Here is a 19,410-nt window from a genome sequence, read left to right as displayed (position 1 = left end):
CCTTCCAAGGAATCAAACAGAAAACCTAAAAATGAATGGGAGTTACGGCAGGCGACTGAAACCACCCCCCAAAATTGCCCAGAACTGGAGGACAGTCTCTGGGGACCAGACCCAGTCTAGCCAGGGCCCAGAACAAGGCTCTGCGAACACATTATAAAATCTCAGACTGCCTGCAGTAAAACAATCTCAGCACTATGAAAAACAACCCTCTCCAGCCACATACAAAATACACAAAAATGGCAAAAGACTAGGCTAAGAAAGAAGGCACACTACTGATTCTAAGATTCAACCTACAAGGTAACATTTATTTTTATGTCAAAAACCAATTTTTTTTTTTTTTTTTTTTGCCCTGGCTGGTGTAGCTCAGTGGATTGAGCGCGGGCTGCCCTAACTAGGCATTGCAGGTTCGATTCCCAGTCAGGGCACATGCCTGGGTTGCAGGCTATGACCCCCAGCAACCACACATTGATGTTTCTCTTTCTCCCTCCCCTCTGAAAATAAATAAACAATTCTTTAAAAATTTAATCAATTATTTTTCAGATACACAGACTCAGGAAGTACTTCTGCCCACGTGACCAGGAAACCACTGGAGAGCACACAGGAGCAACCAGGAGTCTGATCGCTGGCCATCGTGCCCTCGAACCATGGCGAGCAGACGGAGGGGCAGCCCCTGAACGCCCTTGTGTGACCCCAGGACAAACGGACTTTGCTCCCAGGGATTTCCGCTGCTGCTGCTGTTGAGGGGGAGGGGAGGGGGCCGGGGAGGGCAAACAGAGAAAGTGGGACCAGAGATCGTGTTCTGGCCTGTGTGAGGACACTGTTGCCTGTTCCAACGTGCCAAATTTCCCTCAGAGCCAGCAAAGGCTGGGACAGACGGACAGAAGTCCTTTGGCAACGCACCAGCACAGCTGTAACTATTATCAGGAGGTAAGACGGGACGAGCACCGAATGCTCACAATGAAGAACAGATTGTTTAACGGTGAGAAGAGTAGCTGTTTTACAGAGGTAAGGCGGGGACTCTCCTCATGAGATTTTCAGGAGGCTGTGGGACACTTTTAACTGTGCACGTTTACTTCTGACAAAGTATAGAGAGAAATAATAAGAAGAGAAACAGTGCTACTTTATTAAAATACTGAGTTTATTTCACATGTATATTTCTGTCTCCCCACCGTTCCCATCTGTCTGACCACCGCTACTACTATGGCCTATCATAACATTCCATACATACTTAAAACCAAGCACAGGGTGGAGTTCCATCTTTGAAAACTAAACAGGCATTTTGGACAACACATTCTTGGCAATGGGACCTGGACAACATTTATCAGACACGGTAGGGGAAGTTCTCACTCTGCATTATAAAAAGGACAGCCAGATATCAACTGTTACAGAAATGAAACAAGACGGAAAATTTTAACAAACTGTTTAAACTATTTTCTTAAAGAGACTTCCTCCACTGCCAGAGATCTTGAATAGCCTGGAAAAAAAGAGAAAGAAATGTGGTTAAGAACCGCAGCACTTCAGACAACCAATAAATTCAACCACGTCTCTTTGTACGGGTCAACGCATCTATTTTTCATTCTACCACCAAAAAGGTTCACTCGACGTAATTAAGAATTTCAAAAAAATTTATAGTCTGACACAATCTTCAATACCTCAATTCTGACATAAAATCGCATGACTCTCTGTAAGCAAAGTCAGTACGGGGGCACAGTCAGCAGCTCAGACGTCTCTCCTGAAGACCGTCCAGGGCCGGGGCCGGGGCCGCCGGGCCGGCTTAGTGAACACGGACACAAACACGAACATGGGACATGAGCACAGGACACAAACACGAACACGGGACACGGCTCAACACTCTCGCTTCTACCCCACGCGCAGGCCCACGGGACACACACACGGAAAGCTGCTTATCTGAAATGACAGCTTTTCCCGTCATCTCTGTATTTCCCCAAGGGTGTGGGATCGCAACAGTTCCCTGTTTTAAGGAATTTGGTTACAACCCCCCCCTTGTACGTTCTCTATACTGTACGTCGGGTCTTCAGCGCACACACGGCACTCGGGCGGGGCGAGAGTGGGCTCAGGGCCGTGAGCGTGGCGAACCGCCCGGTCTCGTGCTCCCCCCATCGGTCACTGCGCTCCTTCCCACAGAGCGGGGCTTAGCCCTCCTGCCGCCCCACCCGCACTTGCTCGCGTGCTGGCCCACTCAGAAACCACCACGCAAAACCCCAATCCCTTAGAGGTGGTAAAAACCCATCTTTCTGGAGGAATGTACTAAACCCCTCAGGTGAAACACGCAGCATCATCTACTTCACGTCAGCATTTCTCTTTCTCCTCGTAAAGCCCGTGTGCTCGTCTCAGTGACGCCAAAGAGGACAGTCCCACGACCTCCAGAGCCGAGGTCGCAGCCGAGTCCGCCCGACCAGCCAGCCTCAGGGCGAACAGGGGCCGCACGGCTCACAGGGCCCCGGAGCCTCGCACACTTTGCTTTGCTCCTGGACGCCGCCGTGTGCACCTTCACACGCCCACCCGGGTCTGTGTCGGTGTTCTCTCCGCAAAAAACTGTCACTTTTTCCAACTCTTCAGTCAAGAATTTCTGCAAAAAATTTGCTGTTTCTCAAGTCCATCTGGAAGGGATTTTACTGGCCAAATCCTCATAAGCAACACATTTTCACAAGAAAAACTGCACAAGCAATGGGAAAATTTTTATAGTGATTACTTGCATCTGTAGCTATGCCATAAAAACGTGAGGCATTTAGTTTTGATAATCTCTGTAGTAGTAAATTGAGCCATTACATTTTTTACTATTGCAGAAATTTCATCCTGGCACTTAAAAATACACTTTCAGTTTTGGAGTCAGAAAATACTTCGGTTAGCGGTGAGTTCGGTCACTTTTCAGCTGGGAGACTGATGTTACCCTGTACGTGGGGCCTTGCAACTTGACTCCTTCCATCTTCACCTGAATTCTCCTCACGCAAGGTTTCACTCCGCCGCTTCTGTGGGGCAAGCCGAAGAAAACCCGGGCCTCTCACGCTCACCGGCCGGTTCATGCTGGTCTGTAGGACTCCCCACCACTCTCAACACCAAGTTAACCGCTGCGCACTGCAGTTTCAGACTGTTTGATAACTGCCAATTACTCGGAAAAATGCACAGAATTTACAATTGCATTTTTGGTTCAAAAACACAAAGACACACACAGACACAGACACACACGACCACCAAAAGATTTGAAAAGGTAGAATTTGACCCTCTCGTGGCCACCCAGTCCAGCCCAGGCTGAACTCACAAGCCACTGTGAAGAGCTAAACCACTGACAGGGTATCAAACCTGAGAACAAGTGTTGCTGCTGAAGTGATTGAAATACTAAATATCACGGCAGGAGGAGAAACAGACAAATTTGTTTCTTTCTAGAAAAAAGCTGAGCAACTCTGGGACCCGACACAAACAAAGTGCAGGGTGTGTCCGGTCTACTCACGAGGCCTAGCAGCCCTGTGTTAACCGCTTGCACCGTTTTCCTGTACACTCAGTAACTGTAAGACAGTCGAAATTAATGCCTCTATTTCCTTTTGACAAAATACCTTCAGGTGTCAGAACAGAAAACCTAAGAACTGACTCGAGCTAAAAATACTGAGCATCAATCACAATTTGGCGCCTCGTGTCCAGAGTGTGCATGCCAGGCTCATTTCGGCAAACGTGCCTCCCGTGAGCCGGACGGACAGCGTGGTCCTCCTCGGCCGGCTCACAGGGAAGCGAAGGCCAAGCCGCCCCAAGCAGCCAATGGAGCAGCAAGGAAAGCCACAGTCTGCTTCCTCAGCCAACGGAATACCGAAAGCAGAACAGACTTCAGGAACCAAGAGATAATCTACCAACTTTGTAAAAGCTGGGGAAAATATACTAAAAAAGTTGCCTTCTCAAGTATCTTCCAACTAAATTCTTTAGTGTTTCTATATATTTAATCTGAAGTATTGTCTATAGTTAGGAACCTTTTAAAAGAGCACACAACACTTAAAAGAGACAGAAACAATCACAATAAACCACAATAAAAGTGACTTAGGTCATGAGAAAAGTCAAGTTACCTCCTGGTCAGTCATCCGGAAGCAATTCTTCACATAATTGATGAACTTGGCTTCCACTTTGGGAAGGGAGCCGCCCTGTGGAAACAGAAGCAGGGTGAAGGGTAAGTACTTGAACACCACGTGTGAGCTATGATGACACTCCTCCCAGGTGCACGCTGTCACCTGGTTCGTCGGTTCATTCCTCACCCCTTCAGCTCTGTAAAAGTACCGAACACATCTTTCTCAGGCCCGGAAGGACCTGCTGAGCAACTGTCAGAACCCAGTCCTTCCACGGCGCTCCCACCGACAGGCTCACCAGTTCCACCCCACCCCCCCCAGCCCCTCTGTAAATACAAAGTGTAAGCCACGCTTGAGACTCTCCAGTGTCAGCGTGACTGCCCACCACACTACTGGTCGGTCAGTTTCCTCACCCACACCCGCACCCACCCAGAATCAAGCACAAAATGAACGCACACCCCGAGGACCATACGGACCAGTGACCAAAACCATCCAGCGCTCACTTCAATGCACATGTTAAGAACCCATGTCCAGCAAAGAACCTAATGTACTCCTGGGAGTTAATTCAGGAGCACATGAATGATGGAAAATAACTCATGTTTCCACAGTTCGCTAGCCTCTAACTAAAGCCTGGCATGTCCTTCGGTTATGGGCACGAGGAAGAAACCAGTAACAGTGTTAACACCAAAGCATCACAACCACGCAATGTTCATCACTCCTTTAGAGCCACTTCAAGTACCACGTATATCACGCTTGTTTACTATTTTGATGACTAAACTTTGATTTTCCTTGTACCTTCAATCTTTTTATGCATTTTGGAAAGCCAAGAAGGCGTCAGGAATGCCCAAGGGACCACGGCATGAAACAGGCTAGGGATCAGGTACGGTGCCTGACACTTAACTGCCTCCGTCACCTAGAAAATAAACCTCGCTACAATTTCCAATTTTAAATTATTGTCACATACATTCTGATTTGAGTCATTCAAATATTTATTGAGCAGCTAGGGGGATACAAAGGTGTTTAAAACATGGTCAAAAAAGTAAGGCGATGACAGCGGCAAGAAAAGTTCGGGGAAGCACAGCGGTCAGAGGCAAAGCGCTGCGGGAGGGCGGGCGGGGGGCGTGTCCGGCCCGGAGGGGCAGGCCGAGCGGCCAATCAGGACAGGGGCCTGAGATTAAAATGGAAGACGCCAGTCTGGGTTGCTGATGGTACTCAGTATGGACTACATTTCTCTCCTTTTCCTCTTTCCCCATCTTTGGACTTAATTTACCAGTAGTGCCCAGGATTGTTCAATGTTCCTGCAATTAAACCAAGGAGACAGGACCACATTAAAACACGGGGGAGGGGCATCTAAAAGGTCATTTCAGCACTGTATGCAAGGGCTAAGAATAAAACAGCCACACGAGGAAGGCCTACAGCAGCACAAAAGCAAAATCAAGAACTACGTCCTGGGTCTGAAGTGTCATTTTCCCAACGGGCTCACCACCGCACAAGGAAGGCAGCCTGCCGAGGCCAGAAGAACCCGGGGAGCACGGGCGCACACGGGCACAGCCCGCACACTTTCCCTCGCCCCCCCCACTCTCAGTAACTGGGACCTACAAATAGCCTTGTTCACCCAATGACAGCCTCCCTGAAACGTGTGGATGTATTCCACTCAGTCGCTCCGTGACCCCCACGCCGCCCGAGTCCCCTGACGTCAGCTGAGCACCCGCCAAGGGAGCGGCACAGCGAGGGCTGCTTGTCTCCCGCTCCCACCTCTGAAGACAAAAGGAGACTCAACGGACGCCTGTCAATCCCTCAAAAACTCATGCTGTAACCAAACGTATTACCCGGTGAAACCATGACATGAAAGGTGAACAGAAATGATTCAATGGCTAGAAAAAGTTTGACTACGGTCAATCCGGAGAAATTTTTTGTCACTCCAACACCAAGCAGCCAAAGCCTCGGCTTCTCCAGCTGTTTCCGTTTCTTAAGACTCCTGCGCCCTCTGCTGGTCCCGTGGCGCCCTACAACCAGGAGACCAGGCCGAGGCCTCCCCTCCTTCATCTTCTTTTACCATCTAAGGCCAAGACGGCATCTTACAGCCAACCTACTTGTATTTCTTTTACATTGAAAAATAAAAGACATGTCACTTCAAACATAAAGAAAAAAAGTCACCGGAGATGATAAATGCGTGTGAGTAACTAGTAACCTGTTTCTGGAACCATCCCGCTCCAGCACAGGAGCCCTGAGGACCGAACACGCGGACGGACCGGTGCCATCCCAGCCCCCCAGCCCCGCCCCGGGAGGGTGTGATTTCAGGGAGAGGTAAAAAACTCATCTGATTTCTTAAAGGCCATTTTACTCACTTTTTCTATACTTGCTTGCATTTTTGCTTTAATGTCTTCTACAGAACTAGGTCCTTTAGGTGTTTTAGGAGTTTTTTCCTGTTTTTTGAAGGATTCTTGACCCTGGGGAAAAAGTTGCAAGTTCAGAGAGTTTAAAGATACAGCTCATAATTAGGACCCACCCCACCTAGATGCTCCCGGTGAAGCTATTCTCACAACCCCCCCGGTACAAACGAGTCAAGACCCAGAGTTCCGCTGCTGTCTGGGTGACTTTTTGTTCCTTAAGTCATTCCTTAAAAAGAGGAACAGGACGATGTGGAGCCCCAACTGTACCCACCCAGGTCAGTCCCACACTAAAAGGAAACAGGCAGGCTCTGAAGGAGAAAGAAGGTCAATGTAGCCTCATCACGCCCCGGGGCCACCCCAGAGCCTTCCAATGACCCGGGCGCCCAGGTGCCAGGGTTCTTTCAGGCTTCTTCCGGGCCTCCAGCCGGGGCCGCCGGGAAACTCTGCTCCGTGCAACAGATTTACCTTTCAACGAGCAAGATCCCTTTGGGGAGATAGCTTTGTATCACAACAAAGTACTGCCAGTTGGCTCTCTCCCCAGCTAGAAAGCCGGCAACTACGCATGTTCCATGAACGGCAGCGACCACCACCGAGCACAGTTCAGGTCGGATTTCAGACCGCGCTCTTTCACAGTGGACACTTCCCTCCTCCAGTTCGTCCAAGGACGCCTCTGTATGTGCAGGTTGCCACTTACTTTTGACCTGGGTGTTGATGGTTTTGAGTCTTTCCCATTCTGGTTGGATTTCTGTGCATTTTTGGCGGGAGTATCTCGTATAGACTGTAATTAAAAGTTCATCTTAATCAACACATGCAGACACACCAGGGTACGTACAGCTGCCCCAACCTTGTTAAGAAAAGCAGCCGCCAGATTAAGATGGAAACTATCATTTCGACAGAAAGTTGCAAAAGGGCCAACAAAGAGGGAGAAAGCCGCTTGAAAGTAAGCCACTCCCCACTACCAGGGAGCATCGGACAGCCCCACTCAGGACCAACTTTAAGTACGAGGCCATCATTTACACCCCCCCCCCAAACCAGCTTCCATTCACTGCTGGAGGCCGCCCGACACCCGACCCCTGACACAGTCGGGACAGATGAGACGCGTCTGCACAGCAGAGGCGGCTGTGGCCGGGCTCCTGTCTCTCTCTTCCCGTGTGCCTGTCCCTACTAGCATCAGGCGGTGAGATTTTTGGACACCTGTGCTTGTAACAAAAAACCTTGCACGTTGCCTCTGATTCTGCATGAAATGACTTGCTGACCACTAACTAGAAGCCCCTAATAACCCTAATGCTGCCCACTCCCCCCACCTGGAAGGTTAAAGATATAATTAAACTATGGGCAGACCAGCTGCCAGAACGCTGGAGGAGGCCGTTGCTAGGAATGTCTAGGGAGTGACCATTCAAAAGCTCAAGATTTATTAGAGCCACTGCCTCTCCCACGCCCTGGGCAGGAGCTGTTATTGATGGGACCAGGTAAATACAGGAGGAAGGAGTTTTAATTTAAATATAATAATCTTAGTACATAGAAACATAACATGGCCCCCCAGATATGTAGTTAATAGATCTAGGCAAAAAATCATTTACCTAATTTAAACAATGTAATTTCTATAAACAATAACTAATTTTTAAATCACCCCTTGTACCCCTTTGATTTAGACCAATCTATAGAAACTTAGATGTTTAATTATAATAAACATTTAAAAGTTTGTGCTCGTACAGCTTCGTTGGCTATCTGATTAATGACCCTCTTGGTCAAAACAACCTTTGTTTAATATGGTTGATCTGTGGGACCTCCTGTACTTTTCGGTTATTTCTTTGTTTAACATGATTGATCTGTAAAACCTTCTGTGTTTTTAGAAATTACTTCTGTGGTAATCATTTTTTTTTAAATAATCACATTATGTATTGAATGTTGTATAACCCCCCCCTCCAAACATAAAGATTGGTTTTCCTCGGTGAGCCAGTCAGGTCTAGAGAGCCTGGCTGTCCTCCGGCGCCCCACCCGGTGTCTGTCTCGTTTCGCCTGAGCCGTTCACTATAGAACAAGTGGGCAGCACTAGGAAATCCCCCTCGCTTCTGTTAGCAGTTGCTTCCGGCAATCCCGCAGCATTACACATCCTACTTACTTTCTTTACTGGAGCTTTTTCTTCAGCCTCTTCATCCTCAAAATCATCGTCATCATCACTACAAATGAAATAAGTCACTATTACTCATCCAATGCACCGACTCCCATAAAGACTCCACAGAAACTGGCTGAATCTACATGTTCAGTCAATTAAGACATTAGGAGCTTCCAAACTGTGGGAGGTGAAGAGAATCAAAAACCAGGACCCTGAAAAGACACACACGCTCATGTCCACGGCGCCACCGTTCACACGGGCCAGGAGGCGGGAGCCCCCAACACCCACCCGTGGATAAGCGGGTAAGAGGACGCCAGGCACACACAATGAGGATCCGTCTGAGGGGAACCCTGCCACGTGCCGCACACGCGTGAGCCGCCAGGGCCTGGGGGGAGGCAGAAGGGGGAGTGGCGCGACGGGGGCGTGTTTGGTGGGACCGGACCACGGCGTCCGAGAGCTGTAAACGGTGCGAACATGGCCAACACTCCTGAACTATATATACACTTAACAGGGTTGTGTTCTTTGTAACTGAAATGACAAAGCGAATTCTTTGGAGATGAAGTGGCTGAATACAAAAACCAGTAAGTAACACGAGAACTTTCACTCACACACAGCTGGAAACCCACTTCTGCCCCACCCCGCATTTACGGTGACGGGGTGCAGGGTGCCGGGACTGTTCGGAGGGGACACGGGTCAAACCAATGGTGCTGGGGCAGCCTGGCAGCCACGTGTGAAAGAAGGAAGTTGGATCAAAGAGCTGCGCGTGAGAACCAACTAGAAACAAGCCTTTAGCCTCGGCAGTACTAGCTTCGGTAGGACCCCAACAGCGTGATCAACGCAAGACACTGGACTTCAAGAAGAAAACGGAGAGGACACCAAAAGAGAGTGGAAAGACAATCCGCGGAATGGGAGAAAATATTTGCAATTCTTATCTAATAATGGATCTCTTTCCAAAGAATATAAAGTGTTCTCCCAGCCCAATAATATAAACCGTAAAGACCAGTATGGGCACACACACTCCTGCACTGACGAACCCTCCACCCTGTGCCAGGACCCCATTAATAGAAACACCCGGAACGGGCAAGTCCATCAGAAAATCCCATCACCGGAGCAGCCCACGGCAGTGTGCTTTAGCCAGTAGTGACGCTGGTTGTTTTAATTCCTGCACAGACCGGTGATCCACTGGCCAAGGCGGTTCTCTCCCACGCCGCTTGGCCTAATAAACGGGAGCGACGTCACTGATGTGCAACCAAGGAACGCCCATCTTCCCAAGACTGACGTGTAGCCTGCAGTTTTAACTACCGAGCAAGCCCCCGGCACATGCAAAGCCACACGCAGGGAGTCGTCAACGGTGATTTCCGCCCAGTCCCGCCCGCCTTCGTACTAAAAACAAGACGGCAAGTTCTTTAAAACTACTGTCATAAAAGCTGCTTTATTAGAATATTCCCTAATAAAACAAGGGAAAGGGTATTTATGGAAAGGACCACACATAATGTCAATTTTTTAAAAAACACCTTTTTATGGCGGGGAAGGGAGGGAGAAGGGGAGAGAAACACACCAGCGCGAGAGGGCGCCGCCCCTGCTCCGACCCCACGAGGGGCGGAGCCTGCAACCCGGGCGACCCCCCCCCCCACGGGGAACCAACCCTTTGCTTGGCGGGATGACGGCCCGCCCACTGAGCCCCACCGCTCAGGGCAGCACTCGAACTTGGAACGCACTGAAGGGTCCTCAGATCGCTTTCGTCAAGAGCAGTCAACCAACCTCACAGCGCGCCTACCCAGCCCCTACACAGAACCCCTCGTTCCCCTTGGATCTCGTGGGTTCCGCGTTTCCTTGGGACCACGGCCTGTAACTTCCACGTGACTACACCAAGTAACAGGCCTCAGGGTACCTCTTCATGTGGTCACCGCCACCCGACCAGTGGGATTTCCATCTCTAATACTTGCCACCCTCAGGGCATCCATCAACTGTCCCTCCCTACGCGTACACCTGCCTACGCTCTCTTCTGACCTGAACACGGATTTGACCTTAACATCTCCAGTTCTCACCCCCCCCCCACTAACCTAAAGACACTTTAGAAGACATCACTACCTTGTTCTCACGTTCTAATTGTCTTGCATTGCGCATTGCGGTTATATCAGAAATCACCCCCACCCCCGTTTTAAAGACAGGAAATCTTCCAAAGCCCAAGCAGAACCAAGACACCAACCAGGTTGCACTCTCTAAATCAGGGGCACCCCACCTTTTGGCGTCTCTGGGCCACAGGCCACGGTCAAATACACAAACACTAACGAAAACTGAGCGCAAAAAGAAAAGGCCAGTACATAATTTTCATGGTATCCGCCACCTTAAATAAGCAAAAAGTCCTCACATAACCCTACTTCCACAGCGGCCCTTTCAATAACCTTTTAGAATTGTCAAGCAGGCCCCAAGTTTGTGATCACGAATACAGAAAACCTGTGTATGTAAGCAACAGAGCATCACTGATTTTTTTTGTTGTTTTCTTATAAAAGAGGGCAACATAAAACTAGCGGGATGTCTGACACTGTGGTTGAGAAACCAGTGCACCAATATCTGATTTAATAGAAGCAGTTGCAATTCTCAGTGAGCTCCTCAAGGGGCTCATCAGATACTTTGCTTCTAACTTGACCTCGCAACTCAGGCATGTGTCCTGACTGGGAATCGAACCGGCAAGCCTTTGGTTTGCAGGCCAGCATTCAATCCACTGAGCCACACCAGCCCAGGCTCTAATTTTACCCTTAATGTGTTACACTCTTGAACATAGTTGCTCGCAAATGTAGGAGCTGCCAAACAGCAAGGACATGAGTGAAGCCTGACCCAGAAGCAAGGCACATCCGTCTCTGGGAAGATCAGACTCGTGACACCCCAGTACCGAGATCCGGCCAACTTCTTCTTTAAGTTGAATGTCAAAATGCAACTCTCTGCATTTCTTTTGAAAACTGGCAGGTAACATTTATGTTCACTGAAAATGGGGCTGCAAACGTAGCAAAGTATTACTTCCCAGAAATCTTGAGATGTTTTCAAATTCTTTTATCAAATCGAAAAGCAAGGCTGCATATTTTTCGCCATTCACAGGACTATGCTTAGCCAACCTGTCGAAATGCGTAAAAGCTGCTTGTCCTAATCTGAGCTTGCCATGCACTCTGGTTTCAATCGGAATGCTGTTATGGCTTCAAACAGTATTACGCTGGTTTTCACCTTCAAGGTGCATGTTTAACTCATTTAAATGAGCAGTTAAATCCACTAAAGATGCCAAATCTGTAAGCCAGTTTCACCGTCAAGTTCCAACACAAATTGGTTTTCTGATACCACAAACCGTAAGATCTTTTCAACGTTTGGTCTCTACTTAGTCATCTTACTTCCGAACAGTAAATGCCGCCGCCCTAGTCAGCACCAACACTTCTAAGGAATTCCTGGAACTGGGGATGGTTCCATCCCTGGCTCTCAGGGAACTCGGTCTTGATGATGATTTGCACGCTATCCATTCTAAAGCTCTCGCACATCCCTCTCCTCGCTGCGCTGTGCAATGACACTCCATCGAATGTGAGTTCTGGGCGGAGGCAGCACCGTCTTGCATCGGCTTCACCCGTCCCCCCCCCCCCCACCTACACCCCCGGGGCAGCACCAGTAACCGCACCAGGTATGTTGACAATGGACAAAGAAAATGGCTTCAACACATTTTTTTACTGCTTCGTATAATAAATCTTAATTTGTGTCTTTTCATGGCACTACAAAAGCCACTTCTTCAGTGACATCATATTCATCATCAATACCCCTGATAAAAACGGCAAGCTGAGCTGTATCATCCATCGCCAAAGCATGAAATTTAAAATTAGCAGCTTCACTCTCCAAACTTCTTTCAACAGATTTCCAATTTCTTCAATTCACCTGGCTACAGTCTGGTGAGACAAACTGACTTTAGAAGTACCCCCCCTTTTCAGGGCAAATTACATCCACCATGCTCCCTTCACATTGCTTAAGAAACTCGCCATCAATGAACGGCTTTGATTTTTTGGCTACTGAGTATGCAGCCACGTGACTCGCTTTCACAACATCTGCCCAAGCTGTAGTCTTTGAGAAATTTTTTGTTAAGACAGACTTTTTTCAGTTCTGTTATTCAATCCTTCATCTGCATTCAATCTGGAACCACATTTTTGCATATAATGCCGCTTCAAATTTGTCTTTGAGAACTCGCACAAAATGCCTACAAGTTAAGCAGAGCGCCCTACTATGTGCCAGGACAAATGAGCAGTCATCTGCCCGCTTTTCACTGAACAGTCTTCCTTCGAGTGTAGTTTTTCTTTTGTGGTGTTTATTTTGTGGAAGCCATACTGGGCTTAAAAAAACACTAATAAATTAGGGACTTTGCTCACTTTTACTATGAAAATCAACTGACAGGGAAATAGAAAGCAAGGTTCAGACCCTTCCGCAGCTCTCAGGCTGCGGACGCAGGGCCAGGCAGAGGGCCGACTGTAAATAACAGCAGGTGAGGTGTGAAAGGACCTTTCACAACCAAACCAGGGTGCCTGCCTGACTTCCAAATAACATGAAACACCCAATGTTTCGATGGTAATAAGCTGAGATATTACTGATAATCACTGCCTCTCTGAGTCACTGCAAGCACATGTGAAAGCTGACAGTGTCAACTCTACCGTCTACGCTTCCAGGTGGACACACTGGAAGCCACACACGCCATATGACTGAAGCCACGCATGTGCACAAATAGCGAGGACATGTACACCTATTATACTTGAATTACGACACACGATCACAAAACACCTCAATGTTTTAAGTAAATCTGCGATGTTGTGTTGGGTCACATGCGGCCTGCAAGTCGCACACCCCCAGCTCGAAAGCCTTCCCGGGAAACATTGCCAAAATCTCAGTGACTTTTGTACTACTGGACACTCACTCATAAACCCACACACAGCTAACCTAAAATCACCGAGGACCACACAAACGGAAGCCGAATTCAATACCACGTGTCACAAGGATTTCTCGTTTCTGCCCCACACCCCTCTTTTGGTGTATTGTTTTAATTCTTACTAATGCAAATATCCTAGAAGTAGTAACAATCCAATACCCATTATACTGGGTTTGGTAAGTTTGACACCAGCTTCTTTAAACTCTTCCATCCTTCCCCTATTTTCTGCCTGCACTGTCACGCTCGAAGGGCTATAAACACGCCACCAGACAGTCAAGCTGCGGCCAGTCAAGGCCGTAACAGAAAATCCCAACTTCCACAGGTGCTCGCCAGTGAATGTTCGTTGCGTCTTCCTTAGAGTCTATGTAAATGGTTTCAATAAATAAATACACACGGATCAACCTGGGAACTCAGAGACAAAGCTGACGGACAATTACAAGGTCAAAGTCACTGACCCAGTTGCACACAGGGAAGACTGGCTTTGAGTGGAACATCATTCCACAGTGGGCACGTAACTATTTCCCACGGCCTGACTTAGGGCAATAAACACACCAAACCTTCCTTCCAACCAAATTTTAAATTCTCCATGGAAATCCTGTTCTTTTTAAAAAATCTTATTTTTCTCAATAAGGGCCAGAGAGACCCACGGGCCAAAATCTTTTTCTCCCCCCAGAGAGGGGGGCAGACCCGTAGGGGACACATTACACAATGCACGCGGCTAGAAGCTACTCAGATTCCCTTTGCACCCAATCCTTCCGCCACCAACCGTTCGGCATAAAATACGCCAGACTCATTAGTGAGCAGTCATGTGCCCACGGCAACCCTCCTCAGGAAAAGGTACCCAGTCAGACACAGCTGGGAGAGCCTCCTGAGAACGTGCAGTGCACCGCAGCACTCGAGGGCTCGCGGCTCCAACAATGCCCTTGACCTCAGCTCCTTCACCCCAAACCGACAACCACCGGCCATCCTGTATCGCTCACTTCCATAGCAATAGTCCAGTAAATGCTTTTCTTAATACTCACCCTTACAACCATGTCAAGTTTCTACGTGCATACTTACTCTTCATCATCATCGTCGTCCTCGTCGTCATCCTCATCATCTTCATCCGCAGCAAGTTTTACTTTTTTCTGTAAAAGAAAACCAGAACAAAGACAAACAAAAAAACCCCATGAGCACGTGCTGACCCCAAACACCGAACTGAAGGCCAGCACAGGGCCCCCGGGGCCAGTCCCGCCCGCACCTGTGGGACCTTGCTGCCGCTCCCGGGGGCCGAGCGCTTCCCGGACATGCTCAGGAGCTTCACGTCCTCCTCCTCCTCGTCCTCCGACTCCGCATCCTCCTCCACAGCTGCAACGGGATTGTCTGTTAGCCGCCACTCAGGCTCACCCGAGGGGCGAGTGCTCGGAAAAGAAAGTGCTAATATACGGCAAGTATTTTAAAACCGATTCTACTACAAAAAAAGGGGAAAAAATACAGCGAACAACCTAAAATTTTTAAAAAGGAACCGTGAGGCCAAGTCCTCATTTACTAGGTTTTAAATGCAAAATACCAGTCTTTTCCAGTTATAAATCACTCAAGCCCCATTGGAGCCTACTGTAAAAGACAGTTCAGTAGAACAAGGTGACCACATACAAGTTAATAAACAGCATAACAAATAAAAATAGCATACCTACTAAGTGCTGTCCACTAATATGCACGGGCCCTGACCCACACTTCAACCGCAAGACCACGGGTGGTGTTATTTCAAAGCCACCAAGGGAAACCTAAAAAGGTTAAGTTAAATGTTTGGTAAAAAACATGTTCACAAATGTTTCCATTAACAGGATGACAGGCAAATCCACAATCTAAATAAACCGATGAACCTGTTTTTCCACCCCACACATACAAGTAGCAACTACCATGTTTTGAGAGTTCACCGTTCAGTCACAGCAACCAACAGGTGATGCAGCCGTGACTACAAGAACCCAGCCAAATCCCCCCAAAACAAACCAAATTCCCCATCTTCCGGGTGTGACCCAAACGACACCTACCCCAACGCCAACAGGATTAGACCTTGACCTCCAACCCCCAGCATTTATGTGCCCTTACCGTTGGCTGTACCGACATTTTCAAAGTTGCCAGCGTTACTTTAATGGGGCTGCCTTCGTAATTCATTGCTTCTGCTTCCACAATGTGCAACTCGTCCTTCGCGCCAGCCCCTAAACTGACCTGCGAACAGAAGACCAGTAAGTACCTCAGCCCAAGCTTCCGCTGTTTTACACCGGCCCTGGAAGCCCTCATGGTAAAAAAAAGTTACGAGCTTTTCACCATTACCACGGATAGAAAGCTAACTTGTGCCCAGCGCGGTCTTCCAGTTTTACGGGACCCCGACAGTCCGTTTCTCACGTTCAGTGAATTTGAACAAATGCACAAGAAATGCAGCTGGTGACAGCTGTCCAAGCCACCACCCATCGCCCACGGTACGGACCACCTAACGCGTACGGACCACTTACAAGTCGATCAGCGGGTTACGGGCTAATCGCTGCAGGGAACCAAGACCCGTCACTGCCGTAAAGGACTTCAGAGGGCAAACGCAGCATATAAATACGCCAAGTTGGACAGCAGTGTGACCGGACTTGTGCGTGACTACCAGAGGGGTGGTAAGGGTGTCGGGCTTTGTGTCACGGGGTGTAGACCACACTCAGTTATAAACACACAACGGCAAAAATTAATATTAAAGCCACAGACGGCAAATAGGAACCAAGGCTGAAGTCAGGAAAGGGGGAGTTTATTTGGGAAAGTGTAAGTACCGTTCGTAAAGATAACTGGTGCTCGTTTTCATCGTTATCCACCTTAAAGTGATAGTCTTTGTCGGCTTTGAGTTCACAGCCTGTAAACGAAGGGAAAAAGCAACTGTCGCAGGAGAAAAAAACAACACGGAAACTTCAGCGTGGGCAACCAAAAAGGTAACATTTACCTCGGGAACTAATTTCTCACCATTCTACCAGCAGGCCCCTCTTCCCGCGTTTCTGTCACAGGAGTGTCTGGGACGCCCAGGTCTCAGCCACACCGGCCCTGAACCCCGCCGCCCGGTTGCACTACTTCCCTCTCAACCACACGGCTGTCACCGCTCTCAGGCGGGAACGGGCTCCGAGACTGAGTACACGAAGCAAATCAGGTACTAGAAACCAAATGTAATGTGGCACGTTAATAAAAACCCGCTATTTAAAAAGGCCGAATCACCTACTGAAACTCCCAAGAAAAGTATTAGAAACGAGAACGATTACGCCAACACCTACACGAACAGCTTGTATTTACAACAGAAAATCTGCAAATGTAGAAGAACTAAAACTTGTTACTGGGCAACATTTTATCTCGGAACACAATGATGCACATTAAATTATGTTCAGAAATTATGTTTAAAGCAAGACTAGGCATATCCTGAGGAATGTTTCCAATAGAAATGGTTAAGAAAATACCTTGATATAAATCAATCGGAAACCCCAGCTGTTAAAAATGGCTAGGAATAAAAGCCTCAACGTGCAGTGCACATTTCCTATTCCATTTATAAACAAGTTGTTTTGAATACTGTCAGAATAAAACTTTAATTTAAATGACTCTAATTACAACCTAACAGTTACTGGCATACACATGCGTAAATGTTAGCACTCAATTAACAAACTCAGCATGGTATATAAAACAAAATAAATTTGGGGCAGAATTTGCAGTTACTTAAAAGCCTACCACAAAGAAACGGCTTGAACAATTAAGTTTATTGAAAACCAAACCGCATCTCCCCTTAGGGTGGAAGGTTCGGGTCCTGGGGTGGGAGGACCCCAACACCTTGGTACAGTATTACTACAGTACCAGATCTTATTGACCCAAATGGAACCTCGGCACATTTCTCACCTTTAAGAATAAAAAGTTGTTTGCTGGATGCCACACACAGGGAGCCTCCCCCAACCCCTCAAACTCATGTATAATGCACCAGCTCTGGAGACAAGAATCGTGGTTTAGATCTGATCTCTATTTACCTACAAGAGCCACCTTCGTTAAGTCACGTTGGTTCTCTGAGCATCACAATCGCCATCCGCCTAGTGGGCCATTTCTAGTCCACTGAGACTGAGCAAGGGCTCCATAAACGAGGGTTGCCTCCAGAGGCGTTAAGTCCTGAACAAAGACCTTCACAACTCTGGCGCTACCAGCCCTTTCACCTAACATTTCCCGCCCAATAGCCCCAATGGAGCCCCAAGATCCCAGGCTCCGGGGTGACAAGACACCGGTGAGCCCCGGATGTAGCGCCCACACCCCCTCCTTCCCCCAACCACGTGGCAACCACGTGCTCCCAGCGCTGGCGGCCTCCACACGCCAGGCCGCGCCTCCCCTCCCCCTGTAACCCGCCGAGGCACGGGGGCTGCCCGTCCCTGTAACTCCCGAGGCCTGGGGGGCAGCGCCAGGCTCTACCCATCCTCTCCTCCAGGAAGAAGGCCCATGCCTCCCACCGCGCGCCCACCCACCTCCTGCATCAACCAGAGGCCCAGCACCCGAGACCCCGGCCGAAAATCGCAAAGCAGCCTACGAACTCACACGCCCCTAAGAAGAAAATGATGCCCGGACCTCTATAGTGTGCTCCAGGCAACGCCGAACCCCCAGACAGTCGGTTCCAATTTACCTCCAACTCCGGGCCTCGGACCGCTCACGCCCCAGGCTCCAGGCCGCCCCTCCTTCCCATCCCTTCGTGCCGCTAGTTCTCCCGTCCTGATTCTCCATCCCTTAGGCTGCAGTGCCCCCCGCAGCTCGCTTTCCAACCCCTCCGGTCTCCAGGCTGCCTCGCTTTCTTCCACAAGCCTGGCCCCGGCCGGATTCCCGCTCCACCCCCACCCCGCGCGCCCACCCCACCTCAAAGCCACCAGGCCCTGCTCGGCCTGGCTCCAACCCCCCAGCAATTACCGAAAAGATAGTTCTGGGGCCTCAGAGGGCTCATATCCATGTCCATCGAATCTTCCATGGGGTGGTAGCACGCACTTAGGTGGGAGAGAAGGCGGACGGAGGTACGCGACTTCTGTTCCGCAGAACAGACACGCAGGACGGAATCGCACCAGGGAAAGGACGCGGGCTCTCTCCGCGTATATATAGTACCTGAAGATCTCGCGATATCTCCCAAAGTCCCGTCGCGGCGCGCGTGCTCGGGAAGTCCCCCCCCTTCCCGCACGCTAGCCCTCCCGCGCAAGCGCTCTGCAACCCCACTCTTTCCTCGCCCCCCACCTCCTCCAGGTGCTTCGCGGGCTCCCACCGAGCACGCGCCCTACTGCGCAGGCCCCACCCCTCCGCCGCCGCTGCCGCCGGTGCGCACGCGTGATTCCCCGCGGTAGCGCGCGCCCCCTCCCCTCCCAAGCTTTCCAGGTCCGGGCGCAGGGGGCCGGACGCCGAGAGCCTGCGCAGCCCACCCTGCAAGATGGCGACGGCAGCCCCCGGCTTGGAGGAGGAATGCAGGGCGGGCCGGTCGTAAGCCGGAGAGCGGCTCGGCTCCCCGTCCTCCTTCCCCTCGTGCCTCGCGGGCCTGCAAACTGGCAGAACCACTTCAGGATTTGTGACGTGCCTAAAGGCCTGGGCTCGCTGCGCGTGGTTTTTGCAAAGTTAGAGCTTCAGGCGCCAGAGACAGTGCACCCCGGATTATTCTTTGTTGGGGAGAAAGGACAGAGCTGCTGGCCGCACTTACTCAGCTCTGGTTTTATAGCCCTGTTCTTCCTGAGGCAACATCTCTGATGAAATCCCTCGTCTTTATGTCATCTTGGGGGTCAGCCTCTTGCATACCAGCAGGGCAGGAACCAGGCCCGGCCTACTAAAAAGGCTGTCTATCCGCAGTGTGTGCGACTCGCCCCATTTTGCAGACGAGGAAACCGGTGCAGA

General features: G+C 49.5%; 1 protein-coding gene across 2 annotated transcripts; it reads right to left on the bottom strand.

The window, feature by feature from the left end:
- Positions 1–1,102: 1,102 nt before the first annotated feature.
- On the bottom strand, positions 1,103–18,626 carry NPM1 (nucleophosmin 1). Of its 2 annotated transcripts, XM_028528466.2 has the most exons (11): positions 18,451–18,626; positions 16,311–16,390; positions 15,610–15,729; positions 15,191–15,284; positions 14,762–14,868; positions 14,581–14,648; positions 8,583–8,640; positions 7,155–7,238; positions 6,416–6,517; positions 4,071–4,145; positions 1,103–1,474 (listed from the first exon to the last, which is right to left on the bottom strand). In XM_028528466.2, the coding sequence occupies exons 1-11, from the start codon at positions 18,506–18,508 to the stop codon at positions 1,436–1,438; spliced, it is 885 nt and encodes a 294-aa protein (XP_028384267.1). In that variant the 5' UTR covers positions 18,509–18,626; the 3' UTR covers positions 1,103–1,435. The 2 variants fall into 2 exon arrangements, with proteins under 2 accessions (XP_028384267.1, XP_035869637.1); XM_036013744.1 differs by lacking the exons at positions 1,103–1,474; positions 4,071–4,145 and adding an exon at positions 5,039–5,365.
- Positions 18,627–19,410: the final 784 nt, after the last annotated feature.

This window comes from Phyllostomus discolor, chromosome 13 (genome assembly GCF_004126475.2).
Source record: "Phyllostomus discolor isolate MPI-MPIP mPhyDis1 chromosome 13, mPhyDis1.pri.v3, whole genome shotgun sequence".
Classification (NCBI taxonomy): domain Eukaryota; kingdom Metazoa; phylum Chordata; class Mammalia; order Chiroptera; family Phyllostomidae; genus Phyllostomus; species Phyllostomus discolor.
The sequence above is the reverse complement of the archived record's forward strand: the minus strand, read 5'-3'. Positions and strand labels throughout refer to the sequence as shown.

Excerpts from the sequence above, each read along its gene's own strand:
- NPM1 (XM_028528466.2), bottom strand. The coding sequence starts at position 18,508 with ATGGAAGATTCGATGGACATGGATATGAGCCCTCTGAGGCCCCAGAAC. Across the intron at positions 14,869-15,190 it reads TAGTGGACAGCACTTAGTAG|CTGTGGAGGAGGATGCGGAG; the intron begins GTATGCTATTTT and ends ATCCCGTTGCAG. Across the intron at positions 8,641-14,580 it reads GACGACGATGATGATGAAGA|TGATGATGACGATGATTTTG; the intron begins GTAAGTATGCAC and ends TTTCATTTGTAG.